At 46.5% G+C, this 20993-nt stretch overlaps 1 protein-coding gene, 1 long non-coding RNA gene and 1 other non-coding gene across 6 annotated transcripts; 2 read left to right on the forward strand and 1 right to left on the reverse strand.

Annotated features, from left to right (window-relative positions):
- Positions 1 to 527: 527 nt before the first annotated feature.
- LOC120686134 lies at positions 528 to 1768 on the forward strand. The gene is made up of 3 exons (XR_005679991.1): positions 528 to 649; positions 1196 to 1251; positions 1545 to 1768. It is a non-coding gene; the product is annotated as an uncharacterized LOC120686134 (long non-coding RNA).
- A 1224-nt stretch (positions 1769 to 2992) lies between these two features.
- On the forward strand, positions 2993 to 3099 carry LOC120687046. Its single transcript, XR_005680548.1, has one exon. It is a non-coding gene; the product is annotated as a small nucleolar RNA R71 (small nucleolar RNA).
- Positions 3100 to 9333: 6234 nt separating this feature from the next.
- LOC120685745 (probable inactive leucine-rich repeat receptor-like protein kinase At3g03770) lies at positions 9334 to 14921 on the reverse strand. 4 transcript variants are annotated; one of them, XM_039967830.1, is made up of 8 exons: positions 14548 to 14921; positions 11989 to 13511; positions 11409 to 11542; positions 10973 to 11210; positions 10669 to 10880; positions 10504 to 10547; positions 10163 to 10268; positions 9334 to 9725 (listed from the first exon to the last, which is right to left on the reverse strand). In XM_039967830.1, the coding sequence occupies exons 2-8, from the start codon at positions 13325 to 13327 to the stop codon at positions 9681 to 9683; spliced, it is 2118 nt and encodes a 705-aa protein (XP_039823764.1). In that variant the 5' UTR covers positions 13328 to 13511; positions 14548 to 14921; the 3' UTR covers positions 9334 to 9680. The 4 variants fall into 4 exon arrangements, with proteins under 4 accessions (XP_039823764.1, XP_039823763.1, XP_039823761.1 ...); XM_039967829.1 differs by having other exon boundaries at positions 9334 to 9712; positions 11989 to 13507; positions 14548 to 14920; XM_039967827.1 differs by having other exon boundaries at positions 9334 to 9712; positions 11989 to 13541; positions 14548 to 14920.
- Between the last annotated feature and the right edge of the window lie 6072 nt (positions 14922 to 20993).

Consider the following 20993-nt stretch of genomic DNA (forward strand, 5'->3'; position numbering starts at 1 on the left):
AAGCTTGAGCCGAAACTAGAGCCGGCGAAGCCGAAGCGTCGTGTGGTCTTCGTGGGCTTCATTTTCGTGCCAAACACGTGGTGGGCGCCAAACTGTTAGGGAGAAGACTCTGCCATGTCATTTTCGTGCCAAACACACGGTGGGCGCCAAACTGTTGGGGAGAAGACTCCGCCAAGCAGCAAGCTTGAGCCGAAGGTGGGCGTCCAACTGTTGGGGAGAAGACTCCGCCAAGCAGCAAGCTTGAGCCGAAGCTAGAGCACAGAGAGGGAGAAGGCACCAAAGGTGCACCAAAATAGAGCGAGTGAGCTCAACTCAAGAGAGTAAAAATGCTCATGAGGGAGGAGAGAGAGCCCTCTTGACCCCTAGGGTCATTTATATATAGGAGGGGAGGGAGGTGGTAATTTCTCCCGGAGGTGGTAATTTCTCCCGGCCCCCTAGCGAGTACAAGATTTGCAATCAGGTTCTCGGGCTGCCGCAAGAGGCCCAATAATTTCATGGGCTAGGCTATTCCTCCAACGTTTCTCCCTACAACTTGCAGTGTGTTATGGAGAATCCTTGGTGTTTGTTTGCTTCTCCTTCACTAGCTAGTTCGTGCGCATAATTTTTCACAATGCCAACATCCAAATCTGTAACAACTGACGAGAGCAAGGTTGCATTGTTTCCTAGATCTGCTAGTGGAGTAGTAGCAGGGCTTCTCGTATTTTAATTCTTGATGTGTGTAGCTGGATTCTCCTAGTCGTATAGGATTAGTATGAAATCAATGATCTGTGCGCTTGAATCCTTGTTCTGCTAGTGAGCTACTTGCTTCCCGCATCTTGAATTTATATGTCAACTATACAGATGTGCCAGTATAAACATTATACTGCCTCGAATGTAACTACATTGCCTCGAATTACTGTTTTCCTATGTTTTATCGTTTCTTCTTTGTTTGCCTTTAGTAGAAGTTCCTGTAGCTCTAGCAGTTGGTGAGATTGTAGTTAGTTTCAGTAGTGCCCTGCTGCTCATTCAGTGGTGTTGTCTAGATCGTTAGTCTTGTAAACAGTGCATGATTTTTTATTTTCAAATTTTCAAACAGAATATGAGACCTTGCTGATCAATACTTTTAATTTTCTTTCTCTTTGGTTTTGATTTGTTGTATTTTAACAACTTGATGTTTCTATAGTTCTCATGTTTCCTGCAGCTATGCTCTTTTCAGGTAACCTGACTTTGGATGAAGAAGTGCATTGGATTGAAAGCTCTGCCTAATTCTAGGTGAGCTTACCATATAATTCAGACTGGACTTTCATGCATCCATCCTCTTTGCTTGATTGCTTGCCTGGTGCCACTTTTGCATGTATATTAGTTAGCCTAAATAGTTAGCGTATTATTTAGTACTACAATTTAGTAAGCTTGATGTGAAATTTTCCAAATGGAATCTGGGCGCATCTCAAGTAATATTTCACATAAAAAGAAAAAAAATCCATCTGTGTGATTCACTAACCTGCAAATTTTATGTTGATATTTTGAATTAATTGCTCACTTCATGTTGTTTTATGTTGCTGCAGGATGCTACTTTCAAAACAAGGTAGACCGTGGAGGATTTCCAATGAAGTAAAAAACGCATGATTTTGGCCCTATGACTTCCCACATATATGTGCCTGTATTTCTATGTCTAGCAAACTAGGATATTGTATTTGTGCTATATGTGATTATTGTTGGTGGCAACTTGTGAATATTTTGATTTGGTATTTGAAAATGATATGGCCTTCATGGGCTGGTATTTGTGCTATATGTGATTATTTGTGCTACACGGACCTTGTGGGCTACTAAATATTTTATGACGAATTAAATTGTCGTAATGGACATCGCCACGTCATATCTTAGACATCGCCACATCATATAGGCAAAAAGTTTATGATATTTTCTATCCTACGTGGCTTATGCACGGTCATTCAACAACATGGTTTTGTGACATTTTTACTACGACGATAGAACAATCGTCACAAGATTTATGACGAAAAAATATGTTTTCATCATGAAAGACCTTTTATTACATGGTATAGGCGACAAACGGATTTTCGTCACACAAGCGTCATAAATTATGAAACATAACGAAAATAACACTTTCAGTGACGTAAGTGGAACGTCACAGAAGCCCACATGTGGTGTAGTGTATTTATCGTAGATCGAGGAGCTGATCATGGGGACCCCTAGATCCTCCTGCACAGCTGCCACCAGGCCATCCCAAGAATTGTTCTTTGGGGGATTACGCCTACCTGCATGGTTAGTGCATGATGACTGCCGGGATGGGCTACCCCATCCAGTAGGTAAAGAAGCAGCGATTTGTGCAAGTTGAGTTTCTATCATTTTATTGAAACTTAATTGATTTTTAAGCGTTGAAGACAAAGTTTCAATTTTAACATTTAAATTTTCTAGGGTTTTATCATTGGCCAAAAGCTTTTTATTTATATTTTCATTAATTTAAGCGTGGCCTAACACTAATTCTCTCAGAGGAGGTTGGTTCGAATTGAAATTGGAGTTATAGTTGTTACCTCCCTGGAATGGTGGACGTGGCTGATTCCACCCCTGGCCTCCTTGTGGTGGACGATACCCGTTGTTGTTGTTGTTGTTGTTGAGGTATGCGCAGTCTTCACGGGTCTCGGGGTAGTCGTTCCCCGAGTGTCCATCATTGCCACAAACTTCGCACATGAAGTGCGAACCCATGGCGTAGACAGGAGCCTGGATCTGCTATTGGCTCTCTTCTCCCAACTTCTTGATCAAGAGGTCCAGTTTTGCGGCAATCATATCCATCTCCTTGACGATATGTGTGCCCTTTATCCGAGGTTGGAGTCGTTCTTCACTCCACCCCTGGTTGGAGACATTTTTCTCGACCAAAGCCTTGACTTTCATTATGGTCATGTCGAGAAAGGCTCCTCCAGCAGCAGCGTCAATATAGGCTCGTGATGTCGTTGTTAGCCTATTGTAGAAGATTTGGAGGACGAGCCATTCGTCCATCCCATGATGAGGACAGGCTGTGATGTATTCTTGCAGCCTTTCCCAAGCTCCCGAGATGGATCCCATCCCTGTCTGCTGGAAACTTGATATCTTCCCGCGCAGGGCATTCGTCTTGCCCAGTGGAAAGAACTTTGCGAGGAATGCCTTCGAGCATTTGTACCAGGTGTCGATGTCTTTCTCCTTGTTTTGCCTTTCCCGGCAGGGAAAAGGGAAACATCCTCAGCTTGACAACATCAGCGGCGACACACTGTATAACAATAGTGTCGCAGAGTTCTAGAAAGTTCTGCAAATGAGCATTGGCGTCCTCATTTGGCTTGCCACAGAACGGGCTAGCTTGCATCATGTTGATGTCGCTAGATTTGAGCTCAAAGTTGACGTCCCCAACATTGTCGTTGGGTCCAGTAGCCACATTGGCGGTGGAGGGGATGGACAACTCGCGGAGAGTCTTCTTAGCCATAGCCTCACGAACAGTTGGTGCCTCTGAACTAGGTTTCTGTACTGGGAGAGTAGCGGGAGGAGGAATGACGCGAGGTCATGATCTTCTCACAAGCTTCTCTGGATTTTCTGTGTAGTTTTTCCGGCAGGAAGAAACCGGTCATACACTACCCCTGTCTTCTTTCAAATCAAAAATAAAAGAAGACATAAAGTGACATTAGCCTAAAAGAGTAATGACTATATCTTGAGTACGAGCCTAGATTAATATTAGCACAATAACTTTGTTCACATGCCATCCCCGGCAATGGTGCCAGAAATGCTTGTTGGCATTTCTTAACGTCGCCACCAGGAGGGGTTAGTTCCCGGTAACGACGCTAGAAATGCGTGTTGACTTTCCTTGGTGTAATCACTAAGAGCGGAGGTGTTAAGCCCATCCCTAGCAACTACACCAAGGACTGCCACTCTCTTGGTATAGTCTATATGATTACAGATGGGATCCGCAAGCGCACGGATACACCGTTGTAGCATTTCACCCGGAGAGTAAGGGTATCGTTATTTATATTTTCCCAAAGGATGGTAGTGGCAAAGGTACTGTACTTGACATTAATCATGATATCGTTCCTCAAGTAATAGGCAAAACTCTAGCAGGGGTAAGCCATGATATAAAAGATAAAGCAGGGTAATGTGACACGATCACACATCCAACACTCAAGGAAGAAAGAAAGAAAAGAACGAAAGAACGAAAGAACAAACTAAACTATCCTATGTTAAGTTAGCTAGAGCTTAGGCTAGGTTAGGTGTCCTAGTGTATCTATTCAAAGCAAAGATTATGTTAGAACACGGTTAGGACTGCAGATGCCAGGAAAATGGGATAGCGGGGAGAAGGTCCCGCACTGGAGAACATCCAGTCTCGTTACCTCTTTATATACCTCCTACACCGAATCCGAACGTCGAGGACTTTGCTAAACGCAACAACTATTGTTACGCCGGACGGACATGGCTGTCACCTCATGCCGTCTACCCCTTTCACAGCGTGGATCACGATCATATCCGATGGATCCTGCATACCCGAGCACCACGCTCGTGTACAAGGTCTCTACTCTAGAGCCCCCAGGACTCCCACCCTCCGGATGGACAAGCAAAGCACTAGAACAAGCCCGAAAGCACAACGAACTGTTATCCAACCCCTAAACACCTGGCCTAACCATACTTGTCACACAACTCATGATGAACACAAGCATGGATTGATAAACTATCGAGATAGCACAACAACCATGATCAAACTCTATATTATGAATAGAGTACTGACAGAAAGAATACAAAGCCATACCGAGAGTCGAGGATCGCTCAACGACTCCGAGGATGACTTGATTCGCTAAAGGAAAACTAGCCTAGCTCCACTACCCAAAACTAAGAGCAAGAGAGAGCATTGAGAGAGAGAGAGAGAGGGTGTGAAATGGGGTGTGTGTGTGTGTTGTGAGGGGTGAGAGGGGGCCCTATTTATACTAGTGGAGGTTGGTTTCCCGCCATCTGCACATATGGAAGGTGATCCGGTGCCTTGGCCGCGACTCCTCCTCGAAATGCACCTAGATGGGAGGCCGGCCCCACCTTGCCACCTCTCGTCCTTATCCTTCTATGGCAGGCTGACTGGTGGGTCCACAAACTTATCCTCTCGTGCATCTTTTGTGGCGCCCCCGTTTGCTCTGTCAGGTGGGCCCTTCTTGTAAGGGAGTCACACCGATTGCGATCTTCTGTGTAGTTGTGTGGCGTCTTTGTCGTGTTTTCCTCTTATTATGCTCTTGCTCATCTAAAATCATACAAACTCCAAAATAACTGTGGAACTAGGTTAGTGAAGCATAAATGTGAGTAAGGTGTATAGTTTTCCGTTATTCATGAGTCTAGTTGATGGTTAGAAATGGTACTTAATGACCATCAAGAACTCCCCCAAGCTAGCCCGACCCTTTGCTCGTCCCGAGCAAAGTTTTAGACTTAGGTTGTTCAACAGGAGTTGCTACAATGTCGCATTCCTGACGTATACCCAAGGCACCACCAAATATTTCTTACCTTGATTTTGAATAAGTTGGTCTTGTTCTTACCTTTCACCATACTCCTATGGGGCTTATAGAATAGCAACCATGATGAAACTCTATTATGAATAGAGTACTGACAGAAAGAATACAAAACCATACCGAGAGTCGAGGATCGCTCAACGACTTCGAGGACGACTTGATTTGCTAAAGAAAAACTAGCCTAGTTCCACTACCATAAACTATGAGCAAAAGAGAGCCTTGAGAGAGAGAGAGAGCATGTGAAATGGGGTGTGTGTGTTGTGAGGGGTGAGAGGGGACCCTATTTATACTAGTGGAGGTCGGTTTCCCATCATCTGCACATATGGAAGGTGATCAGGTGCCTTGGCCGCGACTCCTCCTCGAAATGCACCTGGACGGGAGGCTGGCCAGGTGCGGCTGACCTGTGGGGTCGGCCGGCCCCACCTTGCCACCTCTCGTCCTTATCCTTCTCTGGCAGGCTAACTGGTTGGCCCACAACTTTATTCTCTCATGCATCTTTCGTGGCGCCCCCATTTGTCTGCCAGGTGGGCCCTTCTTGTAAGGGAGTGACGTCGACTGCGATCTTATGTGTAGTTGTGTGGCCTCTTCGTCGTGTTTTCCTCTTATTATGCTCTTACTCTTCTAAAATCGTACAAACTCCAAAATAACTATGGAACTAGGTTAGTGAAACATAAATGTGAGTAAGGTGTATAGTTTTCCGTTATTCATGAGTCTAGTTGACGGTCAAAAATGGTACTTAACGACCGTCAACAATAGACAACCAAAGAGCGGTATACAATAACTCCATCACCAACACAACGCTCCTTGGTCCCATGGGAATACAGGTACATAAGGAACCGAGCTGAATAAATTCAAAGCTTTGCTTCATGTACATGAAGCTTAAATCTTGCATCTTTTGTTCCATGCTTGGTGAGTTCTTTCAGGTAAGTATCCCACACACCTCGTGCATCCTTACTTCATATCTCCACCTTGTTATGTTACCCATCTTGTTTAGCTTGCCATGAAAAAAAAATATAATAAAATAAAAAGAATAAAATAAAAACATCAAAATTCATATACAAAAAAATATAAATAAAATAAAAACTAGTGCCCATATAGTAATGTTCTTTGATTCAATAAAGTTTAGACTCCCCGGTGTTAAAACCGGTAGAGTCCCTTCCACTTTTGTTTTCTTTGAATAAAGACAGGTACGAGAAAAAGTGCCGGGGAGGTCTCTCAAAATCACCAATTTCAAATTCGTTCAAGTCCTCCCCCCAAACATGTTGCATATCATCGACAGTTCAGCATGCTAAAGAATAGGACAGAAGGAATCTAAGGTGGGATGGTCGAGCTTTCGATTCGATAAAACCACCTCTGGCTTCCTGTGGTTCCCTCTTCTTCCTCTTTGGCGATGGTATGTGCAACACATTCCTCACAAACTCCCTAAGTTCTTGAGTTTAATTAAATTTATTTATTGATCACGAAAACTAAACTCAAAGAACCTTGCAACCCACCTTATGCACTCCAAGCGCTTCCATAAATAAACTTGCATACTTTTTATTTCTTGCATTCTTTCTAGTTCTTGTGAACATATTTCTTCATAGGAACCCCATGCTATCTAAGTAATTGACTAATGTGATATGATTGGATGAATGGAACGATGCTCTTCCTTCATTCAGGGTCTTCTTCCCATCACGAGTTCATTCTCCCGCCAGCATGTATGCGCAGCTTACGCTCACTCACCGCGACACATGCACACGTGCCGTCACGGCTCAGCCGTACACGTCTTCTCGGAGTACCTTCATGTGGGTGTAGTCTTGACATTTTCCTTAAAAAAACATCATAGACATCATGTGATGATACCAAGCAATAGACATACTACTAGCATCCGTCGAATGACTCAAATTGCGTTGGGCGACTACTTTATTATTCCAAAATCTTGTTTTAGATGACTGCGTATAGAAAAGTAAGACCTCTAGCTTTGACATATTTGACACTTCATTTATTGCAGAAGCATTTAGAAAGCACGATAATATGGTCAATACGACTGTGGAGGTCCCCTCCAACACTACTTCGCCCTCCAACACTTGCCTATGTTCGTGATGGTCAATGAGCGATGGGTTTAGGGTCTTTGAGCGATGGGTATTGGCAACACCAGCGTGTACCTCCACGATGTATTCTTGGGTCTGGCAAATTCATGGACACCTAGACATGACTGCTTCAACTACATCGACCTTGGCATCGACCCTCTTCTTCACGGTGCCTCGACATTGCATTCCCACTACTTGGCGCCCCCTTGCACCCATGCGACTTCCTTGACATCGGCAACGTCAACTTCGTCGACCACAGCTACCTCAAGCACAGCTTTCTTGACCACAGCTACTCGCATCGCTCTTGGCTACCTTAACATCAGCACAAAAAAGGCTATCATCGGCACGTGCTACTCACAAATTTCTACTCCAATCGCAGCATCCACACCAGGACACTACAACTGCGGGGGTGTCAGCTTGTCAGATTCTACCTTTGACTTTTCTCCAGTCTCAGCAGGGTGTCAACTTGTCAGATTCCACTTTTGGCTTTTCTCCTGTCTCACCGTCATGATGCTAGAGTATATTTGGTAGTTTAGTTATATATATCATAGACTACCATATATCTTGGGAGGTGCTCTGCCCTCTCCTGTACTCGTATATACCGGCCAAGAGGTACAATGCAATACAACCCACCATTCGTACATACGCAATCTATTCTCTCCACTGGCTGGAGGCCTAATTTGTGATACTTCTAAGCCCTGAATGGACGCATCATGGGCTATTGGGCTAAATCTCCGGATCGACGAAGGATGTGTTAAGTCATGAAGAAATGCCATTGTGATGGCGGAAAAAGTATACATAACCCTCCAAACTATTAGGTTGGAACACATCACCCCCCAAACTACAAAACCGGATATTTAACCCCCTGAACTTTTCAAAACCGGACATTCTACCCCCTGGAGCGGTTTTGAGCGGCGGTTTTGCTACAGTAGCGCGGTTTTGCTATTTTCTTTATTTATTTATTTCGATTTAATCTTTGAAAAATCATAGTAAATCACAGAAAAATCGTAAGATAAAAAATCCAATTTTGTTGGACTCCACATGAGTAGATCTACACAGTGAACATATAATAACATATATTTTAGTACAAAATTTTTACTTTAAATTTAGATCTATTTTTTTCTATAATTAAATAGAATAATTCATAGCCGCAGTTTCTATAGCTCAATTGAGGTGAAATTTTTATGGTGGGCTTATTATTGTATGCTTGAACTGTAATAAAATTTTCATACTCATTGGATCATGTATAACTTAGTTATATATTTATTTACTTTTATGCTTAGGTTTATGCTTGTTAAATATAAATAAATATATAACTAAGTTATACATGATCCAATGAGTATGAAAATTTTATTACAGTTCAAGCATACAATAATAAACTCATCATAAAAATTTCACCTCAATTGAGCTATAGAAACTGTGGCTATGAATTATTCTATTTAATTATAGAAAAAAATAGATCTAAATTTACAGTAAATTTTTTTTACTAAAGTATATCTTATTATATGTTCACTGTGTAGATCTACTCATGTGGAGTCCAACAAAATTGAATTTTTTATTTTACGATTTTTCTGTGATTTACTATGATTTTTCAAAGATTAAATCGAAATAAATAAAAAAGAAAATAGCAAAACCGCCGCTCAAAACCGCTCCAGGGGTAGAATGTCCGGTTTTGAAAAGTTCAGGGGGTTAAATATCCGGTTTTGTAGTTTGGGGGGTGATGTGTTCCAACCTAATAGTTTGGGGGGTTATGTATACTTTTTCCCAAGGAAAATGCTACTGCCGTAGATAACCACGTCCCTGCTGTGCTGAGCTTACAGAAATTGGCATGCTATTTAGTCTTTAAACTACAATAATATACAGAGGCCGCTCGGAAGACAGACTTCCATGTTCTTATTTTCAGGTGTGCTAACCTGCTTGTGAGGAAACTTCTGATCTCTGATCGCCGTCCGCTGTCACCTGGACCTGTGCAGCATACTGCAGGTTCCAGAGAACCTCTTCAATGGAAGGTCGGGTCGAGGATTCAACGGATAGGCATTTGATCATGATAGAAACCACTACGGAAAGAGAATCCTGTGATGAAGTCCCAATAACGACTGGATCCAGAACTTCCTCACGCTCTTCCTGGCTTGATATTGAGATAACCTGCAGATACAATCTAAGACCAATGGTCATGTCCGACTTCAGACAGTCCCACAGATATGAAGGCCAAACTTAAATCACTTCGAATTCATTTATCAATTGGGTCAGATGCTTTATCCTTTTCAGAAAAGAAAAATGCAACTCATGGTTATTAGAAATATTTGCATATCCGTTACTTGATGAAAGGGATGGTATAAAATGAAGTCAAATTGCGCCTACTCCCTCCAATCCAAATTGTAGGTTGTTTAGGCATCTAGATGCATAGTTTCTATATATGTATCTAGATTTGCCAAAATGACCTTCAATTTGGATCAGAGGGAGTAGAGGATAAGTATTAAATACTTGAATTGCATTAAAGCATCCGGTAAATAAGTGACCTACTCAACACCACCAAATTCTGAGCATGTATCACATCTAGAAATTTAAAGCGTAAAATATGAAGGGAAGTTTTACCAAATCATTTAAAACAAAAGGACCGCCTTTCCTATGTAATTTTGGGCCCATGAGTACTTCCAGTAGAATACAACCAAAGTAGTAGACATCATCCTCCGAATCTTCCCTACAAAAAAGACACAGGTATATGTTAAATTTTTTTGAATTGGATCGGCACTAATTGTGGACATCCATGAACTCTAAAACCAGATTTCCTGTCCTCTTTCAATTTCAATGCATTTGGTGGGTGGAAGGTATATACTAAAATTTATGGCTTAACTGTGCATCTGAAATCAACCCAGGCACAGTTGTAATATGAATGCGAAATCAAGCTTAGTTGTATTTGTACAGCTTGGACTTACATTGCTGCAACATTGTTTTGTAAGTATCTTTTCCCTTCTACTACCTGCAAACAACAAACACTAAGTAACTTGTACAAAATACAGGATTGTCTACCCTTGAAGTTGCTTTATTAACATTTAATGAAGAGGGCAAAATGGAACATTCATTCAGAATGACAAGCCCACCTCATGTTTGTATATCTCCTCTGTTATTATCGATAATCCATAATCGCTCAACTTTGCCGTAAGGTGTTCATCAAGTAAAATACTAGAAGATTTTAGCCGATTATATAACGAACCAGGAATTATTCCTGTATGTAGGAAATGAACAGCCTTAGCTATTGCAATCAGAACCTGCAGCCTACCACACCACTTTAGGGTCTTCTCTGGACTAGAGCCTGACAAAACAAGAAAGTGCAATGTTAATAAAAAAGTGGGGCCCAAAACGTGCTTTTAAATTTACTTCTGCATATTTGATTTAGGTTATTACCAGAAAGATAAGAAGAGAGAGTTTCACCAGGAACATATTCATATACAAGAAATACCCTCTTCACACTTGATTCATCGACACTATCAATGCAGTGCCCCAAGAGGCAAACCAAATTTGGGTGGTGAAGCTTTGCAAGGAGATCTAAACGAAGCTTCAGATTCCTTATTGAATATCGTTGGTGTAATGCCAAACATCTTATAGCAATCAGGGTGCCATTCTCTAATTTTCCCATGTATAGCTGGAAATAAGATAAGTTGTTACAAATGGAAGTAAGGTACACTAAATGCTATCAATACTACTGTGACGAATATTTCTACTTTGTTGCAACAAAAAACTGATTAAACCATGCCCAATATTGAAGAACAGAAAATTATTAAGTATTAACTGTATCACATTTATAAACAAAAATACAAATCTTAAAAATATGCCAAGAAACCTTTCCAATTGCTCCCTCGCCTAAAAATGCTGACTGTTCAAAGCTTTTTGTCGCTTCCTTGAGTTCCTCTAAAGAAAATATGTGATATGATGGCTGTATTTGTGTTCCTAACTTCACAGCATGAGATATGCACCCTGCAATGAAGGGGATTTTTCAAATTGACAAGTAAAACAGGCAAAAATCATCTGATACGAGTATTATAATTAAATGAAATTAGGATTCAAGCATGCAAGAAGAATATCACATTTCATGCTACTTTGAAGTGTCATCATTATGAATGTCATATTACATGCAAATTTAAAGTGCCGTAATTATGTTATTTCTCACATACACACTATTGCATAGTCGAACCATTCTATAAAATGAGAAGTCCAATGATGTACTGTAACAATTTGAAACACCAAAACTATGTCAAATCGCTCATTCAGACATAATGTAACTTGGGAGAAATGGACTATTAAATTCCATATTTTTTGTGCACAGATAAATTCAGTCATCAAATTTAATAACTAACAAAAGGGAGTCTCTATAAGTAAAGTACCAGACATATTCAATACACCAAAATCTTAAGAACTCTTACTTGCATTCACTAGCAGTTCTGAGGACATTCCCGAAGTCGAATTATCTTGTTTATGCTTTCGCAGGAACTGTTGTTCCGCAAGAACTTTCTGACAGCTTTTTTTGTTTGAAGCTATTAACAGCAGAGAAAGTACAAGCACAATAAACAAAATGCCGACAACAGTTATAACAAGTCCATCATCCTGGTTTAATCCTCTTCCCTTATGAGACTGGTGGCAATATTTAGCTTCATGCTGGTGAGCAGGGTCAGCACTAAAGCAATTCCCATCAAACTTGACGACCATGTTATTCATATTGCCATTCAGACAAGCAGGCAGATCACCTGTGAATCGGTTAGTGGACAGGTCTACAAAGCCCAGAGTACTGCTACATGTTAAGCTACTCGAGAGTGACCCACTAAGCATATTTGCCGCTAAGTTCAGATAACTGATGTTGGGGAGAGCAAAGATCTCTTCAGGAGGACTCCCCACAAGAAAGTTGAATGAGAGATCAAGGTGCTGAAGCCGGTTCAACTGACCAAACTGCTCAGGGATTTCACCCTTTAGTGAATTCTTGCTGAGTAAGATTGTTACTAATGCTGTAGGCATCTCCGGAAGCTCTCCATCCAAGTCATTGTCCCTTAAATCCAGCATCTCAAGTTTACTTAGGTAGCCTAAATTTGGAACATTCCCTGAGATGCTATTGCCAGCAAGCGCAAGCTCCGTAAGCATGGCAGCTTTGCCAATTGATGCTGGTATGGATCCCTTCAGCTGGTTACTCTGCAACCGAAGAACAGTGAGGTTTGAGAACAAGTCAAGCCAGTCTGGCACACTTACATTGAAGTAGTTACCATCCAGTGTCACAGTATGGAGCTTCGACATGACTGACAGCTTGGGAGGGATCGATCCATACAGAAAATTGGAGCTCAAATCAAGCACTTCAAGTGAAGACAAGCGGTGAATCTTATCCGGGAGGGGACCCCATAGGCCCAAAGACACAAGGATGACAACCCGCAAGGTAGTCAGCCTTGCCAACGTAGTAACAAACGAATCAAGAACAAAGGCTTCTGAAAGGGTAACATTAGGAACAGAATAGCCACTGAACTTTGGTGGCTTGGTGATCCTGTCACCAACGATCTTAAGCTCCATGATGGCATTTCCCTCGCATGTTACAGCAAGCACTGCAGTGGGCTGAGTGTAGCAGGGATCACTGCTTGGGTTGCCCCATGCATCCAGCTGCCTGGGGTACTCCAGCTGCTTCCTGAGCTGCTGCAGCAATTCGCTCTGTGAAGACTGGTCGCTTATTGGAAATAACATAAAACAGGTTGTGGTCATGATAAGGATACTCAGGTGCCAACCCATTGGAGCTCAGCTAGCTGTATGTATCTTCTTGCTTGGCTTGGAATCTTGGTAAATTTTATCACTTCAAAACCTGAATGCTCAGAATTTAACAGAGGATTTTCTCGGGCAACAGAATAAAGCAGAAAGGCCCAAGGTGGAGCAATGTAGTTGCACAACGATTCCTCCGAGGGACTTGCCTCGCTTGCTAAAAAAAAAAGAAAAAAAATTCAGTTTCCTGCAGAAGATTATATTTTTTTAGTCCAAATTGGAAGAAACAGAGAGTAATAATAGAAGAACAAGGCAAATCTGTCAGTAAACTGACTCATATCCGTGTCTTATCACAAATAAAAAAAGTAAACTTTTGGGTGGCGGACGGAAGAAACTCAGTTCAGATCAAACAGGGGAAGAAACAAGGGAACAGTGTTTAGTTTCCTTCTGTTTAAAATAAAGAACATTTGGGTTGTAGCCCAAATCTGTTGGAACCCGACATAGAAAATGACAGACAGGGGTCGCGGGGCAGAGCATTAATATGCAATAAGAGCACGGCGACCGTAATTTGATCAGACTGTACAGCAAATGCGGATTCCCACAGTAAGAGCTTCTGGGACAAATACAAAATTCAAGTCCGGAACCCGTGGTTTTGCAAGAACCCTTAATGGGGACTTGGTAAAAGAACACAAATCTGAGCTTGCAAGCAAGAACTTGAGTGAGTTTGGCCGTGTTGATGTCTCAATTCAATCGGCCAGTGAGTATAGTTGAGTGATAATCCGTATTGACATTCCAATCTAACCGAATGTGTTTGTTGTTTTCTTTTCTTTTTATTTTCTAGCTATGGTCTCACAGAGACCAATATTTTTCTACTATATCAACAGAAACGCACTCGTCGAGTGCCGTTCCTTCGAAAAAAAATTGAGTGAAACCTACCGGGAAACGCAGTAGTCTTGACGGTAAAACAAAACCGCTGCACGCCAAAAAAAAAAAAGAAATCCAGCGGACTCGACGGGGGAAACGAGGATTTAGCAACCCGAATGTCAAGCAACTGAGAGTTCCAGATACGAACTACCCGGAGCACGACTTCAAAAGAACGCGAAGAAGAATAGAGAGGGAAAATTGGAAAGTTGAGTATTTTCAGACCGAAACACACCGTAGTAACAGAGTAGAGAAGGCATGAGGAATCGAATCGGCGCAGAAGAGAAACGGCACTCATCAGAATTCAAATGCAGGAACAGGGAGATCCTGACCTGAACGCAGCGAACCCAGGAGGCAAGAGCAGGCTCCGCAGTTCCCTGTAAAACGCAAGAAGCTCACCAGCTCACTTTCACATCCTGAACCTCGCGAATGCATCCAAGAGCCCCCAACATTCTCTCCCCCATTCTTCCTCAGCAACTAACTAGCAGGCTAGCAAGCAGCTCCGGGAGGAAAGGGAGAGCGCCGCAGTGCGCACGGGCCCGATCTCTCACCTACGCTGGCTACGCAGCTAGCTGCTCACTCTCCCCCCAGCCCCAGCAGCAGGCGGCAAGCAGTAGCGGTCCTGCGGACCGGACGGCATTAATGGGCCCTGGACAGTGACCGGTGGGCGACGCCAGGCGCCAGCGCTGCTGCTACCCTTGGGCGAGTTAAATTCACGCGCGCCCGTCCTCCATTGTCACTCCTCAGCCTCGAAGCAGTAAGGGTCTGTTTGCTTTGCCGCCTACGGCGCCGCACCGCGCCTAAGGCGCGGCGGCCGATTCGGCCGCCACACCTGCGGCGCGGAAGGTGTGGCGCGGTGCGGCGCCGTAGGCGGCAAACCAAACACGCCCTAAAAGCTGGCTCGGTTGGCTGGCTGGGGCGGAAGCAGAGGCACGGGTGAGGAACGGGCCAACAGCGCCGCAAAGCGAGCTGTGGGCTGTGGCCCCTGCTTGTGTGGAGGTGGTGGCGGACGAGACGGGGTGCCGGGGTGGGCGTGAGGTAGTGTCTCTGCTTGGCCGCTTTGAATTTTGACCGGTGGGCTGGCACCCTGACACTGGCGGAGTGGTGGGTGATGAAAGTGAAGCCGAGACAAGGGGGCAGTTAGATCCCAATCCACGGAGCGGGATGGGGGGTAGGCGGGTGCTGTTTCGGATCTTCTGCGCGGTGCCGCAGTGTCTCGTCAGCGCTGTGGCTATTGAGTTGAATTCGCTGGAGCGGCGGCGTCCAGCGCTTAGCTTGGCCCGTGAGATCTGGATAGACTGATCATTAATCAAGAATGGGTATACGGGAATGCTAGGAAACAGACGTCCGAGACGTATGTGTTCCACATAAAAAGAAAAATGAAATCGGACTCTCGCTCGCTCGCCAATCCACTACCGGCGTAATTTGGTAGTCTACCGCTCGTGCTCCGCATCTCTTCTCCTCTACCCCTCTCTCGATCGCCCAGTTGCTCGCTCGCCCGCACGCACGAGCACGCCCAGCCATGGAGGTCGCATGCCTGCGAGTGGAGCCCAAGCTCGCCTAGCCAAGGAGGTCGCTCACCCTCGTCCAACCACAGAGGTCGCTCGCCCACGGCGGCGGAGCGCGAGCTCGAGCTCGCCCTGTCGGCAGCACGGCCCCGCGGTGACAAGGATAAGCTCGGCAGCTAGCGGCGTGATCCACGTCGGAGCTCAAGCTCGCCCTGCCGGCGGCGTGGCCCGCGGAGAAGCTCCAGGGCGGCTGCGGGCGAAGGTGTCAGCTGGAGCTCTAGGGCGCGCCGCAGTGCGACCTCCCCGGAGGGGCGAGCGTCCCGGCGTCGAGCTTCCCCGGCTCGCCATCCACCTCTATTTCGCTACGGTTCGTTGCATATTGCAAGTGTGTATTTCACGTGTTTTAAATATTTTCGAATAATATTGCAAGTATGTACTGTGGATGTTGCAAAAGTAGATTTAGATGTTACGATGTTATACTTGTTTTACACGCATGTGTTGCAAGTGTTTATCCAAATATTATATTTTAATTGATTGATTTAAAATGTTCCATGTAACATAAGACAGATGTTGCGGCGGATTTTTTTTCCCATTATTGATGGATGCATAATAAATTTTTTCAACATATTTTGATGTTGCAAATGTTAAATTTCGATGTTGCATATGTTAAGTTTTCATGTTGCAGACACTATTTTTGAATGTTGCATGAATTGTTTGATGGAAGATGTTCCCATCGAACGTCCGGGTGCTAGCAACGCCGATGGGTATAAATCCGACAAAACACCGCATTGTCCTTATTTATGGATGGTTGCACAATGCAAACGGATAGTAGGGCACTGTCAAGGTAGCGAAATACTTTGTGTTTGTTGACAGTTTAAATTGGCAAATACCGAGACCGACTAGTCCGACCGATCCGGCCGATCATTTAGACCGGTCTTGGCCTATGTAATATGAGTAGGTTTAGATCAGTAATTTGGAGTCCTTATATAAACTGACTTGAAAGGTATGATCTCCTCGGTCTATAAATATAAAGATTATGACTGATTGATGGTTAACCATAATCATATCAACACATTTGTCATCTATTTTTTTTGCCGTATAAAGGCAGAGGCCGATTGTGGATTAACCACAATCCAACTATGACTGATTGATGGTTAACCATAATTATATCAACACATTTGTCATCAATTTTTTGCAGTATAAAGGCAGAGGCCGATTGTGGATTAACCACAATCCAATCAATACATTTGTCATCTACTTTTTATCTCTCAAACCCTTACTTTTCCAATCACATTGTTATTCTTCTTGCGTCTCTACGGCGTTCGACGGTGTTCTAAGTCGCCTGCTGCCGGGTGCCACAATTAGGGACACCCTAATTGGGGTACTAAGATCGCTTTTAAAACACGAATACCTGTTAAGCCAACTGGGCCCACGAAGGCCCACGGCCTGCTTCCTATTCGGAAGAAAGGAAAGGACTCAAAGAAGCCCAGCATGCGGCCCATTCCCATCCCCCTCGAACCAGAAGAACGATCTCCGCTTCGCTCGAGGGTCCCTCTCGGGCCCGCTGGGCAATCTCCGCCTCGCTCGAGGGTAGCGGGTCTGCCCTCGAGCAGGTGACTCATCTCCGCCTCGCTCGAGGCCCTCTCACGGCACAAGAGACAAACGTCCCCGCCGCCCAACCGACCGCCGTACGAAGGCATTAAAGGCCAGCCACTCCGCCACGGCTCAAATGACGGGCGGCGCCAGACCGCCGCTCCCGCGGTGGATGTGACCGACGCCCCATCCGCTGACCCCGGTCACCGCTCCGCCACCCCGGTCGCTGTAGCAACATTGTGGACATTCAATGTGGGGCAAGACAAGTTGGCGCCACCCCCGTTACTGTTCTGCCGACATCAACCATCCGGACTCACCTCCCGCTGGGGAAGGGTCCGGCGATGTCACATGTCCTTCCGAGAAGGACGCTCTGCACGCACGGGCAGGGACCCCGGACCTCCCCCTTATGGGGTCCGGGACTTCCACGCGCTCCTGGACTTTCTAGTGTGCATGCCCGCACTCCGACCAGGGGGTCCGGGACCGTCCCACGCCATTACTACCGCCGGGACACTGCAGGACGACCGGCGCAATCTTCGCGGGACCAAGGACGGAACCCAGGACGACAACGACGCGCGCCGCGAGGCACAGGAGCTCATCGAGCAAGCTGCCGCGCAGCAGGCCGAGAGTTCTGCGTCTCGCATGCGCTCGAAGGCCCCGGAGCAGTGTGATGGGACTGTGCACCAGGACCGTGAGGTTTCCGTGCACACACCCCCAGCGGCGAAGGGCAAAGCAGTCGTAGCGCCCGGCGCGAGGGCACCCTCGGTGCACGAGCGCATCGGGAGAGTTCCCGTAAGGGAGCGAATTCGGGACACTCGCGGGCACGCTGGCGACGGCGACGCCCGCAACGTCATCGACGGCAGGAGGTACACCCCTCGACGGGGTGGACGCTTCGACCCCGAGCACGACAGGGGTGAGTCATCGGAGCCTCCGGGCACCCGGGTGTTCAGCCGGGAGATTCGGACCGCGCCCTTTCCCCCGCGCTTTCGACAACCCAACACCCTCGTCAAATACTCGGGCGAGACTGATCCTGCAGTCTGGCTCAACGATTACCGCCTAGCGTGCCAGCTAGGCGGCGCGATGGAGGACACGGTCATCATCCGCAACCTTCCTCTTCATCTTGCGGACGCCACACGAACATGGCTCGAGCACCTGCCTGCGGATCAGATCCACAACTGGGCCGATTTGGTCCATATCTTCGTGGGCAATTTCCAGGGCACGTATGTGCGCCCTGGGAACTCTTGGGACCTCAAAGGGTGTCGTCAAAAGCCCTGCGAGTCCCTGCGTGACTACGTGCGACGCTTCTCCAAGCAGTGCACCGAGCTCCCCAGCATCACCCACATCGAGGTCATTAACGCTTTCCTCGAGGGTACGACGTGCAGGAACTTGGTGCATGAGCTTGCGAGAAGCCGACCCGTTAACACCAATGAGTTGTTCGACGCTGCCACCAACTACGCCGCCGGCGAGGAAGCGGTTGGTGCCATCTTCGACGACAAATCGAGCAAGTGCAAAGACGATGCGCCCGCGGAGGGCGGCAACGTCAAGCCCAATGCCCCCGCCAAGAAACTGAAGCGGGGTAAGAAGGGAAAGAAGCCGGTCCCACCGAGCCAGCGCGGGTCGAGACAAGCAATGGACTCCGAGGAGGCCTTTGCAGCTGCCCCAGACCGCAAGGGACCTCGAGGCCCCCCTCGAGGCGGTGGTGGCCAGTTCGACGACATGCTTAAGAAGTCGTGTCCTTACCACAAGGGCCCGGTCAACCATACCCTCGAGCAGTGCGAGATGCTCAAGAAATACTACAACCGCGTCGCGCATCGCGACGAGGACAAGAAGAAGGATGCTGGCGACAAAGGTGGAGATGACGAGTTCCCCCCAGTGGAGAACGCCTTCTTCATCTTTGGAGGAACAACGACGAATATGACTTCTCGGCAGCGCAAGCGTGAGCGCCGCGAAGTCTTTTCCGTTACAAAAGCCACGCCATCCTACCTCGACTGGTCGAAGGATACCATCGCCTTTGGCCGCGAGGACCACCCCGACTACGTCCCGCATCCGGGACGGTATCCGCTCGTTGTCGACCCCATCATCGGCAACACTCGCTTCTCCAAGGTGCTCATGGACGGAGGCAGCAGCCTCAACATCATGTACGCCCCTACCTTGGAGCTCATGGGGATCGGACTGGACAAGCTTCGCCCCAGCAAGTCGCCATTCCATGGCGTTGCGCCGGGGAAGCGAGTCCAACCCCTCGGCCAGATCGATCTGCCTGTATGCTTCGGCACAGCAGCCAACTTCCGCAAGGAGGTTCTCACTTTCGAGGTGGTGGGATTTCGAGGGTCCTATCATGACATCCTTGGTCGTCCTTGCTACGCCAAGTTTATGGCTGTCCCCAACTACACCTACCTCAAGCTCAAAATGCCAGGTCCGAAGGGCGTCATCACCATCGACTCTTCGTTCGAGCACGCTTACGAGTGCGACGTCGAGTGCGTTGAGCGCGCGGAAGCTCAAGCGGAGGACGAGGCCCTCGCAGCCACCCTCGACAAAATGGCAAGCGAGGCCTTGGATTCCACGCACTGACATGCCGGGAGCTTCGAACCCGCCGAGTGTATCAAGAAGGTGCCTCTCGACCCGGGCCACCCCGACGGCAAGGCGTTGCAGAGCAGCTCCACCCTCGACGACAAATAGGAAGTGGTGCTCGTCGATTTCCTCCGCGCCAACGCAGATATCTTTGCGTGGAGCCCCTCGGACATGCCTGGCATACCGAGGGAGGTCGCCGAGCACTCTCTTGATGTCCGACCCAACTCCAAGCCGGTGAAGCAGCGCCTAAGATGCTTCGACGAGCTCAAGCACCGGGCGATCGGCGAGGAGTTGCAGAAACTTCTGGCAGCCGGATTCATCAAAGAGGTATTCCATCCCGAGTGGCTAGCTAATCCAGTGTTAGTGAAGAAAAAGAGTGGAAACTGGAGGATGTGTGTGGACTACACTAGTCTAAATAAGACATGTCCGAAGGTTCTCTTTCCTTTGCCACGAATTGATCAAATTGTAGATACTACTGCGGGATGTGAGCTCTTATCCTTTCTTGATGCTTACTCCGGTTACCACCAAATCAAGATGAAAGAGTCCGACCAGCTCGCGACTTCTTTTATCACACCTTTCGGCATGTACTGCTACGTTACGATGCCCTTTGGCCTCAGAAACGCCGGAGCTACCTATCAACGGTGTATGCTCCATGTTTTCGGAGACCATCTCGGGCGGAGCGTAGAGGCATATGTCGATGATATCGTTGTAAAATCCAGAAAGGCGGACGACCTGGTTGCCGATCTCAGGATCGCATTCGATTGCCTACGGGCCAAAGGGGTAAAACTTAACCCCGAGAAGTGCGTATTCGGGGTGCCTCGAGGCATGCTCTTGGGTTTCATTGTCTCCCAGTGGGGCATCGAACCCAACCCTGACAAAGTCTCGGCCATCACTCGGATGGGACCGATCCGAGATTTAAAGGGGGTACAGAGGGTCATGGGATGCTTAGCGTCCCTCAGCCATTTCATCTCGCGTCTCGGCGAGAAAGGCTTACCCCTGTATCGACTGTTGAGGAAAACCGAGCACTTCACGTGGACCCCCGAAGCTCAAGAAGCCCTCGAAAGGCTAAAGGCATCGCTCACTCATGCTCCCATTCTTACGCCACCTACGGA

This window comes from Panicum virgatum, chromosome 8N (assembly GCF_016808335.1).
Source record: "Panicum virgatum strain AP13 chromosome 8N, P.virgatum_v5, whole genome shotgun sequence".
In the NCBI taxonomy this organism is placed as follows: Eukaryota; Viridiplantae; Streptophyta; class Magnoliopsida; order Poales; family Poaceae; genus Panicum; species Panicum virgatum.